The following is a 23,600-nucleotide window of genomic DNA, read 5'->3' on the forward strand; positions in this document are numbered from 1 at the left end:
ATTCCCAAGGATGCTAGAATTTGCTATTGCCACCCATCAGTTGCTGTCGCCAACTCTAGAAAGCCTTGAAATTGTTGTCATTTGCTATTAATTGATCTTTTCCTGCCCTAGTTGCCTCAAAAGGTCCTCCAACAGCTATAAATCAAACCAATAGCATCTTCTCCCTCTCTCTTGCAAGTTGAATGCACTGAATGCCTCTCTCCAACCTCCAAAGATGTTTTTCAATCTTGCATGGGCATTTTTGTTAAGTGGCAGCATTCTAAACCCATTTTCCAACATTATCCAGTCATTTAATTAATTTTAAAAATTAAATAATTTTAAAAATTAAATTCAACTCTTTTTATACTACCCAAAATTAAGTGTGCCTATTCATAATTTAATTGGCTAGGCCACTTGCAACTTGAAGTGGTCCCAAACCTCTGTTGAAACCCTTAGACTGACATTAATTAATTAATTAATGCTAGTCCCTAGTGTCACCACTAACACTTTGGTCAAATCACTGTCCTAGGGTCACAATCTGATACCAGCTAACCACCAAAACCCAATCGGCATAACTTATCACAACTTTTGCCTTGACACACACATGTGCTAAACAACCTTGTACAGTTGATTAATAACTTAATCAAATATTATTAGCAAGATTAAAGCATCTCAAAATTTCACATCCTCATGAGAGACCTTCCCCTTGAAATCCTTGCAATCGTCCTCAATTACATTGCATTGTGCCAAAGGAAAGGCATACTGCACTGGAATTTCCATAAGGTATCACGGTTACAATATTGCGCACTATTGTCCAACCATGCTACATGCCCCCAAACCTTGCTGAAACTTTCCAGCCAGCAATCAAAAATTGTTCCTAGAAACCCAGTGGATATCTCCATAGCTCATGCTTCTCAACTATTCTAACTATGAACCATAGAAAAGCATTAATTCAACATAAATCATGGCCGAAACTATCGATGGCATTTACTAACATGCTATTGTCCATGGAACCAACTGTAAACCATTAAAAACTGAGCATAATCTGATCATTAACTAATCACTTGCTGATCTAAGAATTGATCACAAACTGTTGCAAATGTGACCCCAAACCGATCACAAACTCATTGCAAAAACTGATTCCAAAAGTTGCCATAAACAATTCTCAAACTGATCGAAAATTAAGCTGAAACTGAACAAATTCTTGTCTCAAAATTGAGGTAAGAGCTCATCCTAAACTAATTATAAACTACTACAAAAGTATTATTCCAGTGCTTGGATGAAACTCATACTCATCTGCATGCATCTCACAGTGACTAGTATATTAAGTAGTGACCTCATAGCAAATATACTGTCAACAAAGTACCTTGGATGCATATTATATACATCCAAGATCCACTATATATATGAAAGTTGTCCATAACTAGAGAAGTGGAAGTGCTACCTCCCCCTTAAGCATCAGGCAATACTCCAAACCCCTACTATGCTGAACCTAATGGAGCTCAAACTAAAGTCAGCTCTAACTAAAAGACAATCTAGGTAAAGCTGCAACAACTAAGGATGATCCCCCAAGTCATCCTCTTCCATCCATCGGTAAATAATTCTGAAATTTCACCAAGTATCTCTTAGAAACTTTACCTTCGATCTTTCTTTCCTCATGTGCCAAACTCTGCTCGAGTACCAAAATCTCATCTAGCTCCTCAACCTCAAGCTGAATTTCAGCAGACATATCCTCTGGCATATCACCATGAAAAGGCCTCAACAAGCTAACATGAAAGGCATTATGTATCCGTCAATGTGGAGATAGTTTCAATAGGAAAAGAAAGGTCAATACCTTTTGTCTCATACTAAAATGAGAGGCCCTTTAGACCTTAGTCTATGTATACATTTTGAATTTCATAATATCAAGAAAAGAAGACTTGTCAGGTGGTTTGAGCCTTGAGGAGGTGGAAGGTTGAGATGGTTACAACCTCTCTCTTCCTTTATCTTCTCATGTCATGCTTCATTTCCCTCTCTCCCCCATTTTGGCACAACACTTGCCTTCTTGTTCTTGTTTCTTTCTCTCTTGTGTTCCTTTCCAAGATCTTGTGGAGAATGAGGAAGAGGAAGAGAGTGAGGATGGTATGGATATCTCAATCTCTTATGTGTCTCTCTCTTGTGTGTTATGAGAGTATGGATTCTTGGTGAGGAGTGTTTTTCTTGCAGGTTTTTATAGCTAGCAAATGTACTTGCAGCCTCTACTTGGCCGGTTCGAGCTTCTCTTTGTGCTGTGGCAAGGTGCTATTCATTTGGTGCACTGGCCGAGAAAGAGGCGGCTATGGAGCTTGTGAGAAACAAGGTTTTTTGAGGTTTATCCATTAAAGGTTTCAAAAAACTTCAACAATCTGGCTGCTGCAGGAAGGGCAAGGAAGATGGCACCCTCTCTTTTTCACCAGTCTCCTCGACCTTTCCCATCATTCCACCTTCCAAAATCCACGACTACAACTTATCCTTAGTTTGCAAGATAGGTGGTACCTTCTTGCCGCCCTCAACCACCTCAAATGGAGTTTTGCCAATGGAACTATGCATTGTGTTGTTGTAAGCAAACTCAACCAAGGGCAAATATTACTCCCATTGTGTCTTGTGGTGTGAAACATAGCATCTCAAAAGATCTAACACTATGGAATTCGCTTTCTCAAACTAACCATTTATCTGCAGATTGAAGAATGATGAGAATTTCAACGTTGTACCTGTCAAAAGATGACGTACCAGCGAGACAGTAGGGTTTGCGGGGAGGAACACGGAGTGAACTCGGCAAAACATGGAGAAGAGAAGAGAAGAGAGAAGCAACTCTAATGAATGGAATGATGAAGTTTTGAATCATGGAGTGAATGTGATACAAGGGAACAAGAGTGCCGTAGCACAAGGAAGATGATGAAGACAGCCACGAACCACGAACCACAATATCCTCCTGAAGGGGTGTGAGGATAAGGGAGAGACTGGAGAGAAGAGATGACGGACTGAATGAATCAGTCATAAGGAATGAATGAGAGAGTGGCCTATAAATAGACACAGTCAATCTAGGATGACGTCCCTTTTTGGTACTGTAAACCCTAAACGCAAAACGCAGAAATACAAAAACGCAAATTGCGGGTAAAGGGTGAAGGGTTTCTCAACACCCCCTCTCAGGCCCAAAAAGAGGAACAAGAGGAGTGAGGTGGAGATGCAATGCTACATATTGAAGAATGCTCATGCAGCAGGTGCCACTTGGACAGTGTCCCTCTTGGGAAAATTGTTCACTTGCCCAAGCGCCCTAGTACAAAAATGATGAAATCATGCAATGCATAAGAGGAATGTCGAACTTTGTGTGGTGCCAAGAACCATAAGGATATGCCCGTACTCGATCTCGGAAGATGGCTCCATGCTGACCAAGGGACAAAGAAGATCCACCCTGTAATCTGAGAATACCACCTGAAAGGAGATCTTTGAAGATAATCAGGAGACAATATGAGTTGTAGAACCCGAAACTCAACCTTGGGAGAGAAGCCACTAGCTCTGTGACTCTATGCTAGAAGGAATACGAAGACCTAGTCACCAAGTCGCTATTGAAGATCCAAGGGCACCCAATCTAGGTAGATCCTCTAGATCCTGGGTATGAGTAGAGGAAATGACTGCTCAAAGGAGAGCCACTCCTCGAAAGTGAAAGGTGGTGGTGTGTGAAGAACTTCATGGCACATAGGGTCTCTCTCTAAATCGGAAGGAGTAGAAGTAGAAGCCCCCTCTGAAGCGGAAGAAGAACTAGAAGCCCCCTCTGAGGGCGAAGTAAGAAAATCCCCCTCTGAATCCCAGTCTGAGAGAGAAAGGGAATCCAATCACTCATGGCTCACGGACTGCGAAGCATCGTATGACAAAGGAAGTGCTGCTGATCGTGCTGAAGAAGGTATTTGGGACTCCGAAGAAGAAGCTCAAAGCACCTAGAAGTGGCCTCTTGAACCTGAGTGGAAGAGGGTGGGAAAGAAGGAGGCTCAGGATGAGCCAAGGATAGGGAATAGTTGCGAGCTCTCAGAAGAGTGGACTGTGAAGGAGATGTGGGCCGTGGAAGCCACTGCACCCGAAAGTGGGTGGGGGAAACCTCCGCGCAGTGGGGTAGTCTCCAAAAGGGCTTATCGCCTCATAAGGCCGTGGAGCCTCTGTGTGCTTGAAAGGACTTAGTGCGCGTCAGGTGTGGCTTATTGCCTTGAGCATAATACTTTGATAGCTGATGCAGAACGATCTCTGTGACCCAGAAAGGAGAGGTAGCACAAGGAGTGCCTCGTGGAAGACGCATATACTCTGGAGGGGTGGGGAGCAAAGGTCGATGTTGACAGTCATGGCAAGGCAAAACTGCATGAATCCCAAGACAAATACCAAACCTCAAAATGCATGATCCATAGTGATTTTTCATCTTGGAGTGCACCATCCACTAAGCAATGCTAACAAATATAACTAGCCTTACATGAATGAGATTACAATGGGTGCTTCTTATTATATATCTGTTAAAAGGATGTATGGTGGTAGGGATTTTGTGCCTTTTTGAAATGTGGATATAGAATGTTAGATCTGACATTTTAACATGAAGCATATCATTCAACAACCACTGTGGTCATAAATGTAGAGTGATCATAAAGTGACCTAGTGTGAATGCACCATGGGCACTTTGGGTTTAGGGTAGTCAAACCCTATTTATAGGACTTAAGGCCCTATTGTGCACATCATTGTGTGATCGCCATTCATACACTAGGAATGTGTGGATCAATGGTATGGGACGCCAACTCGTGGAACGTGGTTGTAACTTGGTTTGCTGCTAGCTCCTAGGCTTGAGGGTGAGCCCATTTGGCTCTATGGCTTGGAAGTGATTATAATGTCCATTTCTCTTATGTTCTTTCCTATGAATATAGCTTATGTTGTATCTCATGTGCAAGTTGGATTCTAAGTGGACGTGTTAGTCAACACAGATTCTTGTGGCATTTAGGAGATAATGGCATTGGAAAATATGCCAAAGAGATTATCTAAGGGATAATCTCATGTTGAAAGATAGTGACAACTTGGAGATTACTCAGTAGAGACCGATCACAATGGCTTGGAATGACATCTAATATCCTTGCTAAAGTGTGCAATCTAAAACTCTCTCTTCTTATGTCAAACCTCATCCATCCTACCTAAACAAGTTTTGTTTGGAGGTGTAGCATTTTGGATAACATTTCTACCTTTTGGGAATAGATTGCTCTTGCACCATACAAGAGGCACGACCTCATTGTGTTACTTCTCAATTTCAAGAAGGCTTATGACATAGATGATTAGGAGTTTTTGAAGGGCACCATGTTGAGGATGGGTTTTCCAGAGTAGTCAGCCAAAGGGATAGTGACTCTTTTATTTCTCAACTCATAGCTAGGTTCTATTGGCAATTCCAAAGGATAGTATTCAGAGGCCAATGAGACAAGTATGCCCCCTTGCACCTCTTTTCCTAATTGTAGCAAAGGCCTTATGCTTTTTTTTAAAGGATAGATCAACCATCCCTGGCATCACACTACCCATCCTAAAGTTTGAGTAGTTACTTGGACATAGAGTTTGAAGATAACACAACTATTTGCTTCGATGGGGATGAGGAGAGCTTCAAGGTATTTTAGTTGCAATGGAAATTTTTGGTAGAGCCTTGGGACTCTTAAATCAATTGGCACAAATCCTATAGATTTTGGGTTTGTGACACTCAACAACCAAATTGAAGGCCACATGAGAATTTCACTCAATTCCCAACATCACATCAATGAGACAACTTCGTTGTCATGTGGGCATTGATATTACCTCAAAGTAGCAATTGGCATCCTAACTCTTGAGCATAAGGAAAAAGCTACTATCTTGGAGTACAACAAGATTATCACTCGCAAGGAGTATGGTAGTGACTAAACAAGCTCTACTTGCTCCTATTTGGCATATCACATCTTGTTGGGCCTTTTCTAGGCCATGCATTAGCCAAGTGAAGTATCTAATCAAGAACATTTGGTCAAGTGGAGTTGAAAGTGCAACAATAGCTAAAGTAGCCTAGGATGTTATTATTCAGCCTAGATTTAGGGATGGTTTGGAATCATTGACCTAGGTGGTCAAAGAGAGCGCTGATGATGAAGGTTATTGTGAGGGGCCCTCTTCGAGATAAGGAGCTATGGAAGAAAATATTGCTTTGGAGATTAGCAACTATTGTTCTTGATGGAGGACCATGGTATCCTAGCATCCACTAGAATTTTTAACACAATTGAGTTACAAGACATGAGAGATAGGGCATGCTTATCTTTGGGGAGCTTTTCTTAACAAATAGCTTCTATGGCGGGGTAGTGGTTTGCCTTTTTGTGCTACTGGCTCAATCACAGAGACAAAGGTTTGCAACATTAGAGAGGCTAGAGACATGATAGAGAGCATTAGGGAGGTGGTATCCCTAGAGTGAAGGATTGACATAGACACTTCTCATATATGGATTGGGTTCTTCACTAGAGAGACATCTTTCTCGCAGAGATGGCTACTAGTGGAGAGAGTATTTACTTTCTCAGTACAAAAGGATGGAGAACTTAGGAGAGAGGACCTAGGTCGCTCAAAGTTCATAGGATGCTCTTAGTAGAGGATTAGGGTTGTGGCTCATTGTGAGAGTATTTGGTACTCAGATAAGACCTTGAGACATGCATAATAAAGGGTAGGAGGTATTGAGCATATAGGAGGCGTCTTTAGAGCATACAATGGGACCCTAGGGAGTGTGTATGGAGAAAGCCATTTGAAGAGACACCTAGGGATGTTCCTTTGTTGGATACACCATCAAATTAGGGAGGTGGATCCAAATGAGCACAATCAAAGTGATGCTAGTGCTGACCTAGCATTGGACTGCACAGAGTATATTACTACCTTCCCTTGTTGACTTTTGGAGGAAATTGGAGGATAACTTTAGACCTAGAAAGATTTCACTCTTTTTGTGGTTACTAGCACACAAGAGTTCAATAGTTGGTACTCAGCTTGGTCATGGCAAAGACCCTATTTCTTGTGATGGATGCAGGGAACCAGAGGAGACACAGACATTGCATTTGGGATTGCTCTAGGTCTGAAGAGGTATGGAGAAAAGCCCTTAAGATGGTGTTTCATGGCATTGCAAAGTCTATGATTGTGACACTGGGTACGGATGCTTGGGTCACAAAGAGAGGCCCATCCTGTGGACACAAGGATGTACAGGCCTGCTATGCTTACCTTACTTCCAGTTCTCCTTGGCCTTGACAAGCTAAAAAGAAAAAACCAGTCATTGGTGTTGGAAAGGGCAGCACAATGGAAAATTTTCAGAAAGGAAAAGAGAGATGCAAGGAACAGGTCAAAAAGCAAATGGTAATGTTGGCGTCTGGAAGAGATATTTGTGAAGAGTCATCAGCATAAAGATTTATGGTCTTGGTCTCACCCAAAAGAAAATGATTCTTTACAAATAAACAATGCCACCTATGCCACTGCACGCTCAAATGAAATACCCAATGATAGGCACTTTTTAGTATTTTGACTTTTATTTATTCAAGAGAGATCTCCTTCAAGCAAAAAACAGGTCTCTGCAAATTCATTACAGAAGGTAAAGTTAAATACATGTATATAACAGCATAATGACCATCTCCAACTATAGACTAAGATAAAGAGTATCAATGTCAACCAAATATATTACCCTTACGCAGACAAACAATCCTTTGATCAGTGTCCAGTGGTCATCTTCCAATCTTCACTCCATGCATTTGTTCATCGTAATAAATGCTAAGTAGAGAACTGTAAAAATGTTTTTAAGAAATAAAGAAGTACCAACCGAATCAAAGCTCTGAAGCGGGAGACTTTCCAGGTGGCGACGAATCACAGGATTGCCTTCACGGTGCTGAAGTTTTATGTTCTCAAGCACTTCAAGATTTCCTTCCAAGAGCTTTTTCTCTCTTTCTTCTACATGCACATCGCTGAAAATCCAGAGCTCAGAACCACTGGGAAGAAATGCATCTAGAACCTGCAGTAAAAATCAGTAATTGCTTCATAAGGACCCATACTGTGACTTGGCATTCAAGCAACAGTGCAGCAATGCTGAAGGTACCTTGATCATGTCATGTATGTCTCGTCGCCAACCACAGAATAGAATCCGTTCTGGAAGTTTTGGAGGCGCATTTACTTCAGGCAAAGATCCTTTTCGTACCTGCATACAGGTAAGCTTTAAAATCTTCTCATAAAAAACTGAATCTCTGCTGCCAAAAAGAGGAAAAAAAGACATTTTGAACATCACTTGACCAGAAAAAACAGATCATTTTTGTATGCACTAAGCTTAAACTTTTCTCTTGTTACACTGAATTTTTCCCAAACCCCAGCCTACTACCCCCCCCCAGAGAGAGAGACAGACGGATCCATGGCCTGACAGGCTGCTGGTGTTCGCACAGGCTGTGGGTGACACCACTGCTCACACGGACAGGGACGGGCTCCTCCTACCCTGACAGACTGAAAAGAGAGAGAGAGAGAGAGAGAGAGAGAGAAGAGAGGTCAGAGCTTCATTCATCACCATTCATCAGAGCTTGAAGAAGGAGAAGGGATGGAGCTTCATTCATCCGTCACTTGAGCCCTTAGACCATTCATCACCAGAGAGAGAGAGAGAGAGAGATTTACGAAAAAGAGAGAGAGAGAGAGAGAGAGAGATTTACGAAAGAGAGAGAGAGAGAGAGAGAGAGAGAGTCTCCTGTGCTGTGTAACCTGTCCTGGGTGGCGACCTGCACTGTAGCACGACCTGCCCTGAGTTGTGACCTGATCTGACCTGTATTGATCGACCTACCTGCCTGCGTGCCTCCAAAATTACGGTCTCAGACCTGTGGATTAGGGTTTCAACTGTCAGGCACGATCTCCGTTCCAGCTTCTTCACCAACAATCGCAGGCTTCAGTATTGACGCAGACAGCTTGGGGAACAGCAATCAGTTCATGGCTTGACAGGGCGTCTGTCCTGGGCAGAGACACAGGGACAGAAAGAGTGATGGAGAGAACAAGAGAGGGAGAAAGAGAGAGCAGAAGATCATAGGTTGCTGCCTGCTGCAAACTGTTGTGCACAGAGAGAGAGAGCGAGAGAGAGAGAGAGCCAAATCCCTTGAGCAACAAAGAGAGAGAGTGTGAGACTGTGTAAACCTGCAAACAGAGCAACAGTAAATCACTGCATAGGGACAGAGATGGAGACCTCCTGTGGCATAGATATGGAGTTTCAGGATCAGCACTTGGCCAGGGTGGAAGGTAAAGATGTTTTGGATTCTGATGAGGAGTCCCAGGCTGAGGACATCCCCTAAGAAGCCGAAGGCAATGAAGCAGGCAAATGCTGCAAGATAGCGGTGGATCCTATGGACACGAGTGCTTTGGAATCCTCCCAGCAGGGTGGTTGCCCTACTTTGCAAGGGCAGGGGGATATGTACCAAGCTATGCTGGCTCAAGCTAATAGCTTGATGAGTGAATACATTCATGCAAATGTGGGTAAGGCATCCACCTTGCCAAACAGGGAGCATGTGGTGACAATTCTGGGTACAAAGATTGTGGTACGGAAAATTGCAGCCTTCCATGAGCGGGCTGCTATCTTCTACTCCACTGGTCGCATTCCCCTCATCACTCATATTGGGGCTTGGCTTGAGGGTATGTTGTCATGTAATGACTTGTTTAAGGAAAATGGAAATGGGCAGGTACATGCTCCTCTGGTGGAGGACATTTATGATGGGCCAAAATTGTTCTTCAATGTTCTCTTTCGCACTGCCCAAGCTTGGGCCCAAATCATGCAAAGTATTCCTTTGTTTTTGGATGAACAATTAGTTCATGTTGTTCCATGGCAGCCCTTGGAAGACTTTCAAGATGTACTTAGATAGGCATGTCCTTTTTGGGTGGAAGTGGTCGACTTCCCTTCGCATCTCTAGAGGCTTCTTCCAATGGTTCTACACTCTCTTGGGAAAGGCTTAGTGGAATCCCGCTTGGCCTCTCACAACTGAAATCATGCTTGTTTACTGTGGGATACTAGTAAAGTTTGCCTGACTAAGATACATTTTCAAGCCCCTGGGTTGCATTCCTTGTTTTATGAACTGATATGGGGGGACATTTGGAGGGCATTTGGAGGGCATTGCTTCAGATGTGGACAATTCGGACACTTTATGTCCAAATGTAATCAGGATCACATGGGATCACAGCATCATATGGATTCAGACGAGGAGACACATATGCATATGCAAGCTCCTCAGGCTCTATCTCAAGAGCAAAACGTATCTCCATTGACCTTTTCATATCTGCATGCACCTAATTTGTAATTACTTTTCAAACAAGACCAAATTCTCTCCTTCCCTTTTTTGCTAACAGAAAGTATCTAGGGTAAGCATTCTAGAAAGAGACATCAGAAGTCAAATGTGTATTGTACTAGAATTTCCAGCCACCCACTATATGCCTTTTTAAATGCTAAATTTGGATGCAGTCAGCTTTTCACTTTCCACCTATTGCTTCCATTTTGTCAACATACAAAGCATGTTAGATGTTATGTGTAAGACCTTAGGATGAGGTAGAAAAAAGTAAAGAAAGAGAAAGACAACGATAAACTAAAATGAAGAACAAAGATGAAAGAAGATAGATACCTCTATTTTGGTGGGGCAACAATCCCATGTGCTACTCTTGAGGAGTTTGAACCTACAAAATAGCTGTGGCAATTTCTTTCACCAACAGCCCAAGAATATAAAGGCAAAAAGTTCCTTATGGCTGGAGTTGTTCTAAACCTTCCACCTCACCTTCTTCTGCTCTTGCCTAAACTTCTGCTATTGTTGTTTACAAGTGTGCAAATGTGGCCAAGCAATTTTTAAGAAAGATGGTGTGCTATCTACAAGCCTTGTCCTAAAAAAACTAGCCATAATCCTCTTTGATAGTGCATCCCAACATGACATGGTGTGGGACAAGTCACAGGAAAAGTTATAGTTCCCCTAAAGTTTGACCCAAGTATAGAATTGGCAATTGTCCCTTTCATATCTAAAGTTTTAAAAACTCGCAGATGATTGTGCATGCTTTTGATGGTGACCAATCAATTCATGTTGTCAATCGAAACATGTGAGGAAGGCCCTCCTAAGATCCCACATGCACACAAGATGCAGCACAAAGCCATATTCATGTAAACAAGAAATGTAGAGGGATGGATATCAGACTCACCCTACAGTCAAACAGGCCCACCCCCAAGCCTAGGAGTCATGACCAACAAAATAATGTGTCATGCTCACACGTAAAAGTGCAACGAATGCAAAAGCATATGGCCATACTAAAAGAAAGCTATGAACATGGAGAGAAGAGAGAAAGAGAGAGAAAAAGATAGAAGAAAGTTGAAGACTGCAGAAGATGAATGTTGAATAATGAAGACAGATATGTACAAAGGCTTTGAGAGTATGATCAGCCAGAGCTCTCTCAATCTGCACACAAAGTCTAAATGATTGTGACCACTGGCAGGCTAAACTACCCTATCTTGACTATGCCCAGCCATCCTGGACATGACCAAATCTCTAACACCCCCCTCTCACATCCGAGATGCAACATAAGGCTCAAGGATTTGGAATGCTAAAGAAGAACGGCCTGAGAAAGAGCTTTAGTAAACAAGTCTCCCAAGTTATCCTCTATCTTACAATATTGCACATCAATAGTCTCATCTAGTATCTTCTACCAAATGAAATGGCAGTATATCTCTATGTGCTTCATCTGAGCATGGAATACAAGATTCCATGCTAAAGCTATGAACTTCTCATTGCCACATAGAAGTGTAGTAGGATTTGTCTGCAAGCAACCCATCTGTCCTAACAACCTCTGAAGCCACACAGTCTCACATATGGTAGAAGACGCCGCTTCATACTCTACCTTTGTAGAAGATAGGGCAACCGTTGGCTACTTCTTGCTACTCCAAGCAATAGCACCTATACCCAAAATGAATCAATAACTTGTCGTCAGCCTCCTATGGTCAATACCTCTAGCATAATATGAATCAATCCAGCCTTGAATTACCAAGATAGGATATCCTACAACTACAAGATAGAAAACCCCTAGGTCACAGGTCCCCCTCAAGAACAGCAATATCCTCAAATCAGCCTACAATGAACCAGTTTGGGTTCACTCATGAACCCAACAAGCAAAACAACTCGGAAGAGTCACGAGTGTGAAGTGCAACTGAGATTATTTCATATTTACGAGCCAAGGACCCGAGGAAATCAATGGATGTCAAAGGCAAAAGTTGTCTTAAGTAATGTTGCGCAAATACTAGGTGGTATATGGTGCCAAAAATTGACCTAAGACATTTTATTAGCCATAAGTGTCAGTTGTGGTGATACTAGGGATTTGGCATTTAATGGTATTTAATGCCAATCCAGGGGCTAAAGAAGACTAGAAAACACTTGGGAGATGAATTGGCCTAGCCAATTTAATTGCTGGTCGGTCAGACTAATTTTCTGGGTACTAAGATATTTATTAAATTAAATTTCAGATATTTTAAGCTGAAAATTAATTTAATAATACAAATAATGCTGGAAAATGAAACTAGAAGGCTGCCGCTTGGCAAAACTTGCCTATATAAGTGGAAAAAACGTTTTTGAGGTTGGGGAAGAGAGAGAGAGACAAGGTCACTCCAACCTTGTGCTAGCTGTGAGAGAGAGGGGGAGAGAAAGAGAGAGCAAAAAGAAGTGGCAAGAAAGATTTCTCCAACTCGTACCTTATCAAGGTAAAGTGTTCATGTAGAGGTCGCTTATTGGGGTTCTTCCAACTGGGGATGTGTTGCATGCTCGCAAGATCTCCCGTGGTCGCTATGTATTTTGCACTACATTCGATGAGACATTGCTTCATCTCTTCGTCTCTTGCCTTGTTGCTCAACAGATTTGGAGTTTTGTTTTCCATGTGTGGTCCTCAACGACTCAACAGTGGATATCAGATCATTCGTGGATTATGGGAAGAATGCCTTCTACATCCGCCTTGCAATCAGATTATTCCTACCTTTTCCATTTCCTTCGATGGATAGTTCTGGTATATTTGGCGTACTCGGAATACCTTCATTTTTTATTTTGCCTTGGGCATCCATGGTCATGTGGCCCGTGTTCGTGGTTCAATGTTATGGCATATCTCCTCTATGGTTTCAACTCATCTAGTTCTTCCTGACATTGTTGCTCCTTGGCTAGATATTGTTCGCTCCACTCCAATTTTCCTTTTTATGTGATATTTGTGTGTTATGGTCTTAGAGGCCTTTTGGCTTGATTTGTGTCGGTTCTGTTTTTCTTAGCTGACCTGATGGTCTAATGTAAATATTGCTACTTAATTCAATTATCTTTACAAAGCAACAAGCAAGAGACCCTCTGGAAGCTGGTGGCATACCTTGAAGAGACTACAACAATAGGTGACAGCAGTTTGAGGGTTGTTTCAGCCAAACAAACATCATATTCCGTGTGTTCTATCAATGGAGACAACTTTCATGGCTATCTAGACAGGGCAGCAGCTGATTTCTTCCATTTTCTAACAATGGAAGTCTGAATTTTCTCTCTATTCAGGATTCTCTCTCATTCTTTAGCCATTTCCCTAGGCAGGGCAGCAGCTGATTTCTTCCATTTTCTAACAATGGAAGTCTGAATTTTCTCTCTATTCAGGATTCTCTCTCATTCTCTAGCCATTTCCCACCTTGCTCCAAAGATCTTAGCATTCTAATTCCTAGAGACTCAGAAATTGTATTTTTCTCTGTTGTAAACCCTAATTTATAGCAAAAATTAGGCTTTAACAGCAACCTTGAGTGGCATTTTCAGGGCTGAGAATAAATTCTCAACGAGATTGAAGTGAGAGACCAACCAACATTCAAATACGAGGCAAATTTCATTTCCGAAGGAGTTGGTGAAGGCCAATTGCCTGAGCAAATCAAGGGGCAAATCAATTTGAATACTTGCAGATCATTGTTGACAGCAAGGGGCTTTTGGATTGGGAAGGGGATTGAAGAAACCCATTGTATTTAAATTCAACTACAATTAGAGATAAAGAAAGACCGAAAGGGGCACTAGTTTTGGGGCCGAGAGGGTGTCCAATGTTCAAGATTCATTGGTAAATGTTTGTATTTCAGCATTTCATTAATCATTGCTTGCTGCAATTAAGTTATAATCAAGTTATTACCACCCCTCCATGGAAGGAAGGTTAGTTTCAGAAGCACAAAGTAATCCAAGTACCCAAACGCCATATCAACGGCCTAATCAACTACTTGTAGTGAGTAGCATCCACCGCCAATGAATCTGCATGGACCGTAGCCTTCCAATTTGGATCCATAGGAGTAGAAATAGACCAACATGCCTCCATCCCAAAGATGGTCAAAAACTCATATACATACCGCTATTAAGAGAGAGAAAAACCCCTCTCAATCTACCATATCTCATGGCCTAAAAAGAAATGGAGGTCCCATGCTCGTCATCTTGAACTTCTCATGTGGTGCATCCTTTGTTTGCTTGACCATCTGAGCATGGTTACCTATCAAAATGAGATCATCCACATTTAGCATGAACAAAACACAACCTCCAATCAAAGTGTGGACGTATAGATTGGGATTGGCAATGGATCTTTGATACCCTAACTTTTCTTGGAGAAAGGAGTCTACCTTCTCGTTTCAAGCACATGGAGCCGATTTGAGGTTGTAAAGGGCCTTCTTTAACCTATAAACTTTGCCATCTAAGGAAGAAAAGCCAGGAGGCTGCTCTACATAGATCTCCTCCTTCAAATCACCATCCAAGAAAGTAAACTAACATCTAGTTGATAGACCAACCATCTCCCATGGCTAGCTAAGGCAAGAACGGCCCTAATGGTGGCCATCCATGCAGTGGGGGCAAAACTATCATGTAACTCCACTTCCGGCTATTGTGCATACCACTTGGCAACCGGCCGTGGCTTATGTTTTGTCTAGAGTGCCATCATTGTGGCATTTGATCTTGAAGACCCATTTGACTCCAATAATCTTCATATGAATAAGCCGCGGCACAAGATCCCAAGTGCCGCTTTGCTCAATGGCCTCCAACTTTTGCTACATAGCCTTTTGCCAATGCACTAACTATAAAGCCTCCTTAACTGAGGTGAAGCTCCCTATCTTGTATGGTACAAGTTATCAAACAATAATTAGTACAAACAAGCTCCATGGAATGTACTTGGTTCCTGCGAGATCGCCGCGGACCACCATCCTGTAGCTACCACTCCTCAAGAACTCCCTAAATCCCTACATCACAAAGTGTTTGACATGCCCACTGAGAAGGAGGTCTGTACTCCCGTCGTTGCTCTACCTCTGCTAAAGACTCTAACACATCCACCGATGTGGACTCTGAAAGGAAATCCAATGGTAAAGCAATCTCCTCCTCTCCTAACAATGGAACCTCAAGAGGCAAAGGCTCTGAAGGCACTAGCTTAGGTGCCTGACTCTCACCCGAATCTCCAAGAACGGGATGCTCCACACCCCCCTTTCGAGCTCGAAACTCCACGAACCGCACATCTCGACTCATGTAGACATCCTATGAAATAAGATCATAAAGCATGTGTCCCTATGACTTTAGAGGTCTATCTCATGACCACTTGTCTCTTGGAAGTTGGCTCAAACTTATCTCTTTGTTTCTTCAGAATGTGAACATAAGCATCGCATCCAAATACCCTGAAATAAGACACATCCGCTTTTAGACCAAAATAAGTCTCAAAAGGTGTCATACCAACCATGATTGATATAGGTGACCAATTTAGGATATGGACGGTGGTGGCCATGTTGAGCTAAATTACCATTAGCTTTCGTTAAATAGCCCCAAAAACTCAAGTTAATTAATGAATTTTAACCATTCTTTTAAACCGGGAATGGTTCTAAAGAGTTTTAGTGTCCCACATGTAAACCTTAATTTGGGAGGCCCCAAACTTTCTATAAATAGGCAGCCTGCCCTCCCATTCAGCCCAATCTCTTTTTTGCGAGCTTCAAGTGCTAGAGCTTTGCTGCCCACACCCCGTTCATAGAGGACATCTCAGCCAAAGCTGCCTAACATTGTCTATACCCATCTAGCACTGTTTCCAGCCTACCCTTCGTAGTTTTCTCCCCCAGGAGCTGTCGCCAACTATCCTCCACCCTTGAGGTGGCTGCATATCAGCCTAACAGCCAGCACATCTTGCATTTACCACTCCTATACCCTCTCCAATTCGCGGTGACTGCATCCCAAGACTGCATTTATCTCCAGGAGGCTGCGTTTTGGTCATCTCAACTGTCGCCATCATTCTTCCTTGCGTTTTGCTGATCCTAGTATTCTTCTACTTGTTGCCCATCTCCAAGAGGCTGCATTTTGCAGTTTTCTCTCTCCTCACTGCTCCATCTATCTCACTGATCTGGTATCTATTGCTGAGTTGCTACTACCACACGTTGCTGAGTTGCTACTACCAGACATCCTTGAAGGCTGCCTTGCTATGTTCAAGATCCGTCAGAGTATGATACACTCTCCAACTCATTATGTTTGTCTTACTTCTTGAGACACAAGAGTATGGGATACAATATTTATTCATTGCATAGTGTGTTTGCTACATAAGCATTGCATTATACAAATTCATTCATTTCAGTCTCTTCACTATGTTCATTGTCTCTGAGTTACCCTAACCCTAACTGTATTCTACTCAGTTTCTGCTTTGTCATGCAATTGTATTTGTGTTTCTACATTAGGGTGTTCCTTTACAAGGTATAAGAGCTAGGATCTCTTTGAAGAAACCTAGGGCTTTGATTTGAAAGCCCTTCACAAGAAGCAAGAACAACAAGAGGGAAACATGACACAACATCACCATTTCATTGTCTCAAGACAAATCCATTGAGAAACAAGCAGAAGTGGGCCACACAACTTGCTCCTCCAACATCCAACATGGCCGAAGAGACACCAGACTACCATGGATTCCAAAGACCATTAGAGATGACTAGAGCCGAGTATGACCTCATCCTCGTGTATTGGGCTCAACAAACGAATTGAAGGTAAAACTAAGTCTTTTCCTTTAGATTCCGCACATCAATCTAATGATTTTGCAAGGACGGAAGCTCCACCAAGCATAGGCCATCCAGACGTGGAAACTAGCATGGAGTACAAACCTTTCATTTCTTTACCACTTTCATCTTCATCTCTACCTCTTTCATCTATGCCATTTACATTTCCACCTTCATTCACGCCTATGTTAGGTACGCAATACTACACTTCATCTTTTGAGTCTACTTTCTCTTTTCAGCAATATGTAGGTGATTCTCACGAAGAAGGGACTATGCAATCACGATATTAGTTCATAGATTGGGGACTTTTATTCATGAACTCTAAGGAAGGTGATGAGTATAAAAGATTAATTCAAACACTTGTGAATTCTCTCCCTTTTTTTCCTTCACTTCGTCCTTCTCAAGGTCATTTTGAAGTAGATGAACCATCTTCATTTTCATTCAATGCATTTAATGGAAAAAAGAAACCAAAATCTGAGCATCAAAATAAACCAAGTTCTTTGGTAACTGAACCTATGTCTAGATCTACAACACATAACCCATTGCTAGTTTATGTTTTGAAGCATGAATAGTTCAACAACCAAAGGCTGAAAGACCGGGCCCTTTTAGCTTAATTAATGTGATCATGATGTAGGAGCACATCTTCTTGACCAGGCCAGAGCAAGATACATCTTAGGAGCAGGCACAACCACTGAGGATATCGTGAGGACATGTATTTTTGAAACCTCACTTAACATGTGGATTAATTTTTAATCACATGATTAATGTTTCACATGTGAAGTGCAACTGGGGTTAGAGTAAATTTACGAGCCCGGGACCCAAGAAAATCACGGGATGTCAAAGGCAAAAGTTGTTATAAGTTATATTGCACAGGTACTTGGTGGTATCTTGTGTTAATTGTTGGCCTAGGTCATTCATTTGGCCATAAGTGTCAGTTAGTGATACTAGAGATGTGGCGTTTAATGGTACCTAACGCCGATCTAATGGTCAAAGATGGCACAGAGAGACTCGGGAGTGAAAGATGCCTAGTTAATTATTGGCCAATCAGATTATTTTTCTGGGCATTGAAATAATTATTAGATTAATTTTCAATAATTAAAGGCAGAAAATTAATATTTAATTATGGATAATGTTGGAAAAACCATTTGGAAAGGCTGCCACTTGGTAAACTTGCCCATACAAGCTAGTAAAAGGCTGAAGAAGAGGAAAAACGAAATCATTTTAGCTGTAGCAAATGTGGGAGAGCTGTGATCAGCCATGGCCAACCTATTCTCAACCATTGCAGCCAGCCACAAGTGAGCTTTGAGGAGACGATTGCAAATTCAGACCCTCCACAATTGAGCGATTGCATCCAGGTACAAGGTGACATCCGATTTGAATGTCTCAACTGTAGGCGACGGCATTTAATGCTATTGTGGCAGGGCAACACCTGCATTTGATTGATTTTCAATCATTCTTCACGACAAAACTCTGAATTCTCTCTCTCTACAGCTTTTTCTCTCATCTCCCAGTCATTTCACAACCTTCTCCGGAGATCTCAGTATTTGGACCCTTGGAGGCTGAGAAATTGCAAATTTCTCTGTTATAGACTCTAATTTACAGCACAAATTAGGGTTTAGCAATAGCTTTGGGAAACGTGCCAAAAATTGGAAGCTCCAAGACTTGGATTTTTCAAGGCTGAAGGTGAATTTCAGCTAAATTCAGGTGGACTTGCCAACCATTGAATATAGGGCATTTCCATCGTCTATGAAGTAGAGGTGAAGGCCAATTTTTTTAAGTGCCCGAATCAAGGGGCAAAATAGATTGAAGACTTGCCGGTCACTTTGGACAGCAAGGAAGTTTGGATTGCGAAGGGGATCGAGAGAATCCCACTGTAAATCAACTTCTTCTTCAATAAAGTTAAAGAAATATCGAAAGAGGTGCCAATTTTGGGGCCAATCGGGTATACATTGTCCAAGATCAGTAGGTAAATTTGTATTTTCAGATTTGCATTTATTGTTTGCCGCTGTAATTAAGTTGTAATCAAGGATTTACCACCCATCCACGGAAGGAAGGCTGGTTTCAGAGGACCCTGCAGTGGGGTTTTCTGCAGTTCCAGTTGGCTGAAGTCTTCTCTATAGGCCAGCCAACAACATGACCATACCTGATGGCAAAGCTCTTTGTGTTGCCTTCAATTTGATTAGTATTTGCTCTGCTTGTTCCATGATCATGCTCCAAATAAGGTAAAATTAAAGGCATAACTCTGAAGCAACCTAGCACGATCCATTCTTGGATCCTTAAATGATGGTTCACATCACTTATTGAATGTTTTGACACTGTGCTTCTGTAGACATACTTGCTAGCTTACGTGACAATGAAGGCTGTGCCAAATGTCTGTAGATTCTTGATTCTTGTACATAATGGTGCAAAAAGAAAATGCTGAGAACTTCTGAAGCATTTATCATCTGTCTTACAGATCTGGTGTTTAATTTTTCACACATTCAGAAACCTTCTTTGGCAGGGTAAGTGAAACTTCTCATGATACCTTAGGAGTCATAACCTCTCTTGCTCCTGATTGCATTAGGAGCTTTCTTTTTATCTCATTTTTCAACATTTTCTTACTTCTCAAATACATTGCCATTTTTGGCAAAAATGCTGAAGACATAAGAGCATAACCTCTCTTGCTCCTGATTGCATTAGGAGCTTTCTTTTTATCTCATTTTTCAACATTTTCTTACTTCTCAAATACATTGCCATTTTTGGCAAAAATGCTGAAGACATAAGAGCTCAAAACAGAAGCTTGGAAAATTACTAAAATGGCTCTGGAGTATCATGAAATTCCTAATATTACCCTCATAGTTTCCAAATTCCCATATTGGCTTTGTCAATTTGTCATTATGACTTTAACATAGAAATGAACACGTATAATTTGAATTTAATTAAAGAATTATGAATGTGTGAGTCTCAATTTGGGAATTTGGAAAATATGAGGGTCTTTTGGAGAATTTTGCAATACTATGGGCATTTTGGTAATTTTCCCTAAAATGTTTTGGCATCTAAGATGTAAATGGCCAGAGTTACAAGTTAGACACCTCTATTTTGAACTCATAATACTGAAACACTAATGTTCCCTTACACTGCAGCTCTATTAACACACAAAACTAAGATGACTGAAAAAACCTGTGGCAAAGGAGCAGGTGCATATGTATCATCATCTTCAGCTATAACAAGGATTTCATCTCCTTCACCTAACTGGTAGTCATCTGAGGGATTCAAAATTATTTTTCCCCTCTGAGCTGCAACCTTCACACCACAAGGTATAGCTTCAGGAAAACTAATTAAAACCTCTCTGAACAGTTTGCCATCTAGTTGTGGCCATCTCTTGAGGTAGAATTCAGCATTATCGAAACCAAGAATATTCTCCCAGATCTGCAACAGACAGTAAACAGGATTTCAGAACACAAATGTTGTGATTTGCAAGACAAATGCAATGTAAAAAACTTGTTCACCAAACTGACCTGCGCAAGGCCTGGTTGACGAGCACATTGGATCATCAAACGCCCAATGACATCATGAGCAACAACCGTTTCAACCACCTCCCCACCAACCAGCTTTACCAATGGCTCATTATCAAGGTCACTCAGCTCCACTACTATGTGGCCTCTTAATCCCTCTTTGACTGCTGTTAAACTTAGAACTACTCGCAAAGCTCTTGCATCACTCTGCATTCCAAGATGAACACAGGACTATAATGCAACAATGAATAGGCAGATTCTGCATTATTATGAGACTATAAAGGTTACATACAGACAATTTTAGCTTGCTTAGCAATGCTTCAGTTTATTGGACACCTAGCTTGCACCCAAGCTTCACAAAGTACGAGGAACTTAAAATACACAAGTGTACACATGACTGAGAGCCTGTTCAACTTGCTTTGAATTATACTTGAACCTCACCTGATCCGCATTTTCAACCTCAGCAAGCACAATAATAGAACGTGCCTTTGAAACAGACACCTGCAAAGAAACAAACAAAGACTAACACTTTGGCAGGAGCTTCTGACAATGATCTCATGAGAATATTTCTGAGTCTACAAGATTACAAGAAACAACTCAGCAGTGCTGTAATATGAGTCCCCAATGCACAAGCATGTCAACAGTAAACCCTTTACCACCTAGAGCTTTTTGACCTTTAGAAAGTTATTACCTTCTTCAGATCTGCCATTATAAGAGGGCTTCCACTGCGACAAATGACTGATGTCCCCATGAAATCAAACTCAAGCTTTGCAATGTCCATTTCCATTTCCTCCTTGTCTCTTTCAGCAAGAACTACTACTACACCTCCACCCAAACTCTGATTTGCAATAGCCAGCTGCTTGAGAAGGGATCCCTGTATGGCAGAAAGAACAAGTCAGATAGCTTTACAATTATATATGATATAAACAACATACCTTGGTAATGTTAGAAAATGAAAAACTGACAACATCCTAATTTGAAAGAGTCCCAAAAGTGGAGTAAGAACATATGAATGAATATGAAATTGAAGGTCACCACCATCCTTGACAACTTCAAGCTACAGAAGTTTGTTCCAAAGCCTTAAACTTGTCCAGTTCCTCTGCCTGATGATGGTCTTTTGGAGGAAGTGGCAGCCCTATGGGACAGGACAGTTTGTAGGTCTTTACAACAGTTACACTTCTCTCACCAAGTGATTCCTTGCATGTACAGGTGCAGACTTGTCTATTGCCAATTCAAGGTGCATGAGGAACCTCATCGACCGAGGGAGCTATGGAATGAGACAGCTCCATGCAGGAAGAGGTTTGACTGAGGTCTGACATCTTCTACTCCAGTTTTCTTATTTCAAGCCTTGTCGATTCATTGACTTTGCCCTGCAGTGAGCAGGTCAGCCAATGATGAAGCGGCACAAGACCAAAATGTGCCACCCTAGCCGCCCTGAGCGTTTTCCCATCCTAAACCCTAATAAAATGCACAACACCCATGAAATGTACACTACTAACACACTCTCTCAAATCATGGGCAATCAGTACAATACACGATATGATAATAATAACTTGCAAGCCCTACGGACCACCACCATGTCCCACCAGAGCAGAGAGTCTATCAGAAACCTAACGTCCTAGTAACGAATAATGCACCATGGATACTCCAACACTGCACACTAGTGCCAGATGCACCTCGGAGAAAGCATGTAAGTCAATGTTGGTCATACTTGAACCCAAATCAGAGAAGTGCAAATAACGTAATCTCCTTGCCTGTCATAAACAGCCTCGTAGAAGCACATTATGACCATGGATTTCCCTCCTCCAGCCAGCCCACCAAAGGGGTCCCACCATGTCTGAAGAGACTAGAAGCAATATCCTGCTCACTATTGAAAGATACCATCACAGACCTGAAAGTCACACCAGCTTCAAGATCTGAACTGCTAGACTTTGTTATGCATGTAGAAAGCCTCCCTCAGGGTCCTCTAGATCATATAGATGTATGTCACGCACAAGCCTGCCTAGCCTCCACCCTCACAATCCCTCTCTGGCGGCTTGGGGATAGGTGAGGAGCACCGCTCTCCAACTATAGGACAGGCTTCCTCGTTCTGTGCCAAGAGGAGATCAAGACGTCCACAATCACAATAGCATGAAACGATCCAAACACTAGTCCAACTAGGGCATGTTGTAGGAGATATCGACCTCCTTCTTTGCCACAAGAACCTCCACGAAAAAAAAATTAACAAGGAATCACCATCCAAGTCAATCTGGGGGGTCACTCTAGGAACACACATTGTTTAATGAAACTTTGGTTCATTTGAGTTTTGGGGCTGTAATAAAGAGCTAATCAATTTAGAATGTATTTTGTAGGTCAACACCCTCTCTTAGGCCCAAAATTGAAACCAATAAGAGAGAACCAAGATAGCTCAAGCCCATTTTTCATCCCAAGGCATCCCACCCCAAGGTGCCAAGGCACCGAGCAAAGGGTGCCTGTCGGCTGTCCAGTGAGCTGCCAAGACTACAAAGGCAATGGTTATCTAACCAAGGGAGCCCAAGTGATCACCCCAAAGAAGCCAAGGCATCGGAACAAGGACGCTCGTTATAGTTTCCCTGTGGCCTATCAAGACCTGCAAAGGTGGATGGAACCACATTATACTTTTCTTTTTGAGTGTTTGAAAGATAGTTTTGATTCTATTTATTAAGTAATTTGTGTCCCTAAGGGAGAATAAAAGGGATGATTGGACCCAATACATCACAAAATGAGTGAGCTATTCTAATTACCCGTGGGTGTTGATGAAGAAGGCTATGGGGTCTAGGGAGTATATGATAAAGAAAACAAGAAGACGGTCGTAGAAGACTGTAATGGGAGCTGTTGTAAATGTGATAGATTCAAAGTTGACCACTCTTTGTGATGGAGCCTGATTGAGCTAAGAGTGAACACGATGGATAACACACACACAAAGTAAAGAGCAATAGAAAGGAGAGTGAGCACGACACCTCTGATCGGTACAAAAGACTAGTGTATCTCTTTAGGTTTTAGATAGATATATATGAAAGTACAAATGTGCTAAGAGTGTGTTCACACCCGTGCACATATAAAAGGCACAATGGCCCTTTATT

The 23,600-nt window shown here is 41.9% G+C and overlaps 1 protein-coding gene across 8 annotated transcripts in view; it reads right to left on the reverse strand.

The window, feature by feature from the left end:
- LOC148027010 (putative ion channel POLLUX) overlaps window positions 1-23,600 on the reverse strand; it is a 97,968-nt gene that overhangs the window by 69,007 nt on the left and 5,361 nt on the right. For all 8 annotated transcript variants that reach the window (XR_015692925.1, XR_015692924.1, XM_087691556.1 and 5 more), the window contains 6 exons: window positions 21,191-21,373; window positions 20,941-21,000; window positions 20,503-20,706; window positions 20,165-20,413; window positions 8,081-8,179; window positions 7,808-7,996 (listed from right to left, as the gene is read on the reverse strand). Coding sequence is in view for 6 of the 8 variants with exons in the window: in XM_087691556.1 (XP_087547682.1) it covers window positions 7,808-7,996; window positions 8,081-8,179; window positions 20,165-20,413; window positions 20,503-20,706; window positions 20,941-21,000; window positions 21,191-21,373 (984 nt within the window). In the remaining 2 variants the exon portion in view is untranslated. The remainder of the gene's footprint in view (window positions 1-7,807; window positions 7,997-8,080; window positions 8,180-20,164; window positions 20,414-20,502; window positions 20,707-20,940; window positions 21,001-21,190; window positions 21,374-23,600) is intronic.

This window comes from Lygodium microphyllum, chromosome 13, assembly GCF_053477565.2.
Source record: "Lygodium microphyllum isolate KBCC chromosome 13, Lygodium_microphyllum_v1.1.10, whole genome shotgun sequence".
Lineage (NCBI taxonomy): Eukaryota > Viridiplantae > Streptophyta > Polypodiopsida > Schizaeales > Lygodiaceae > Lygodium > Lygodium microphyllum.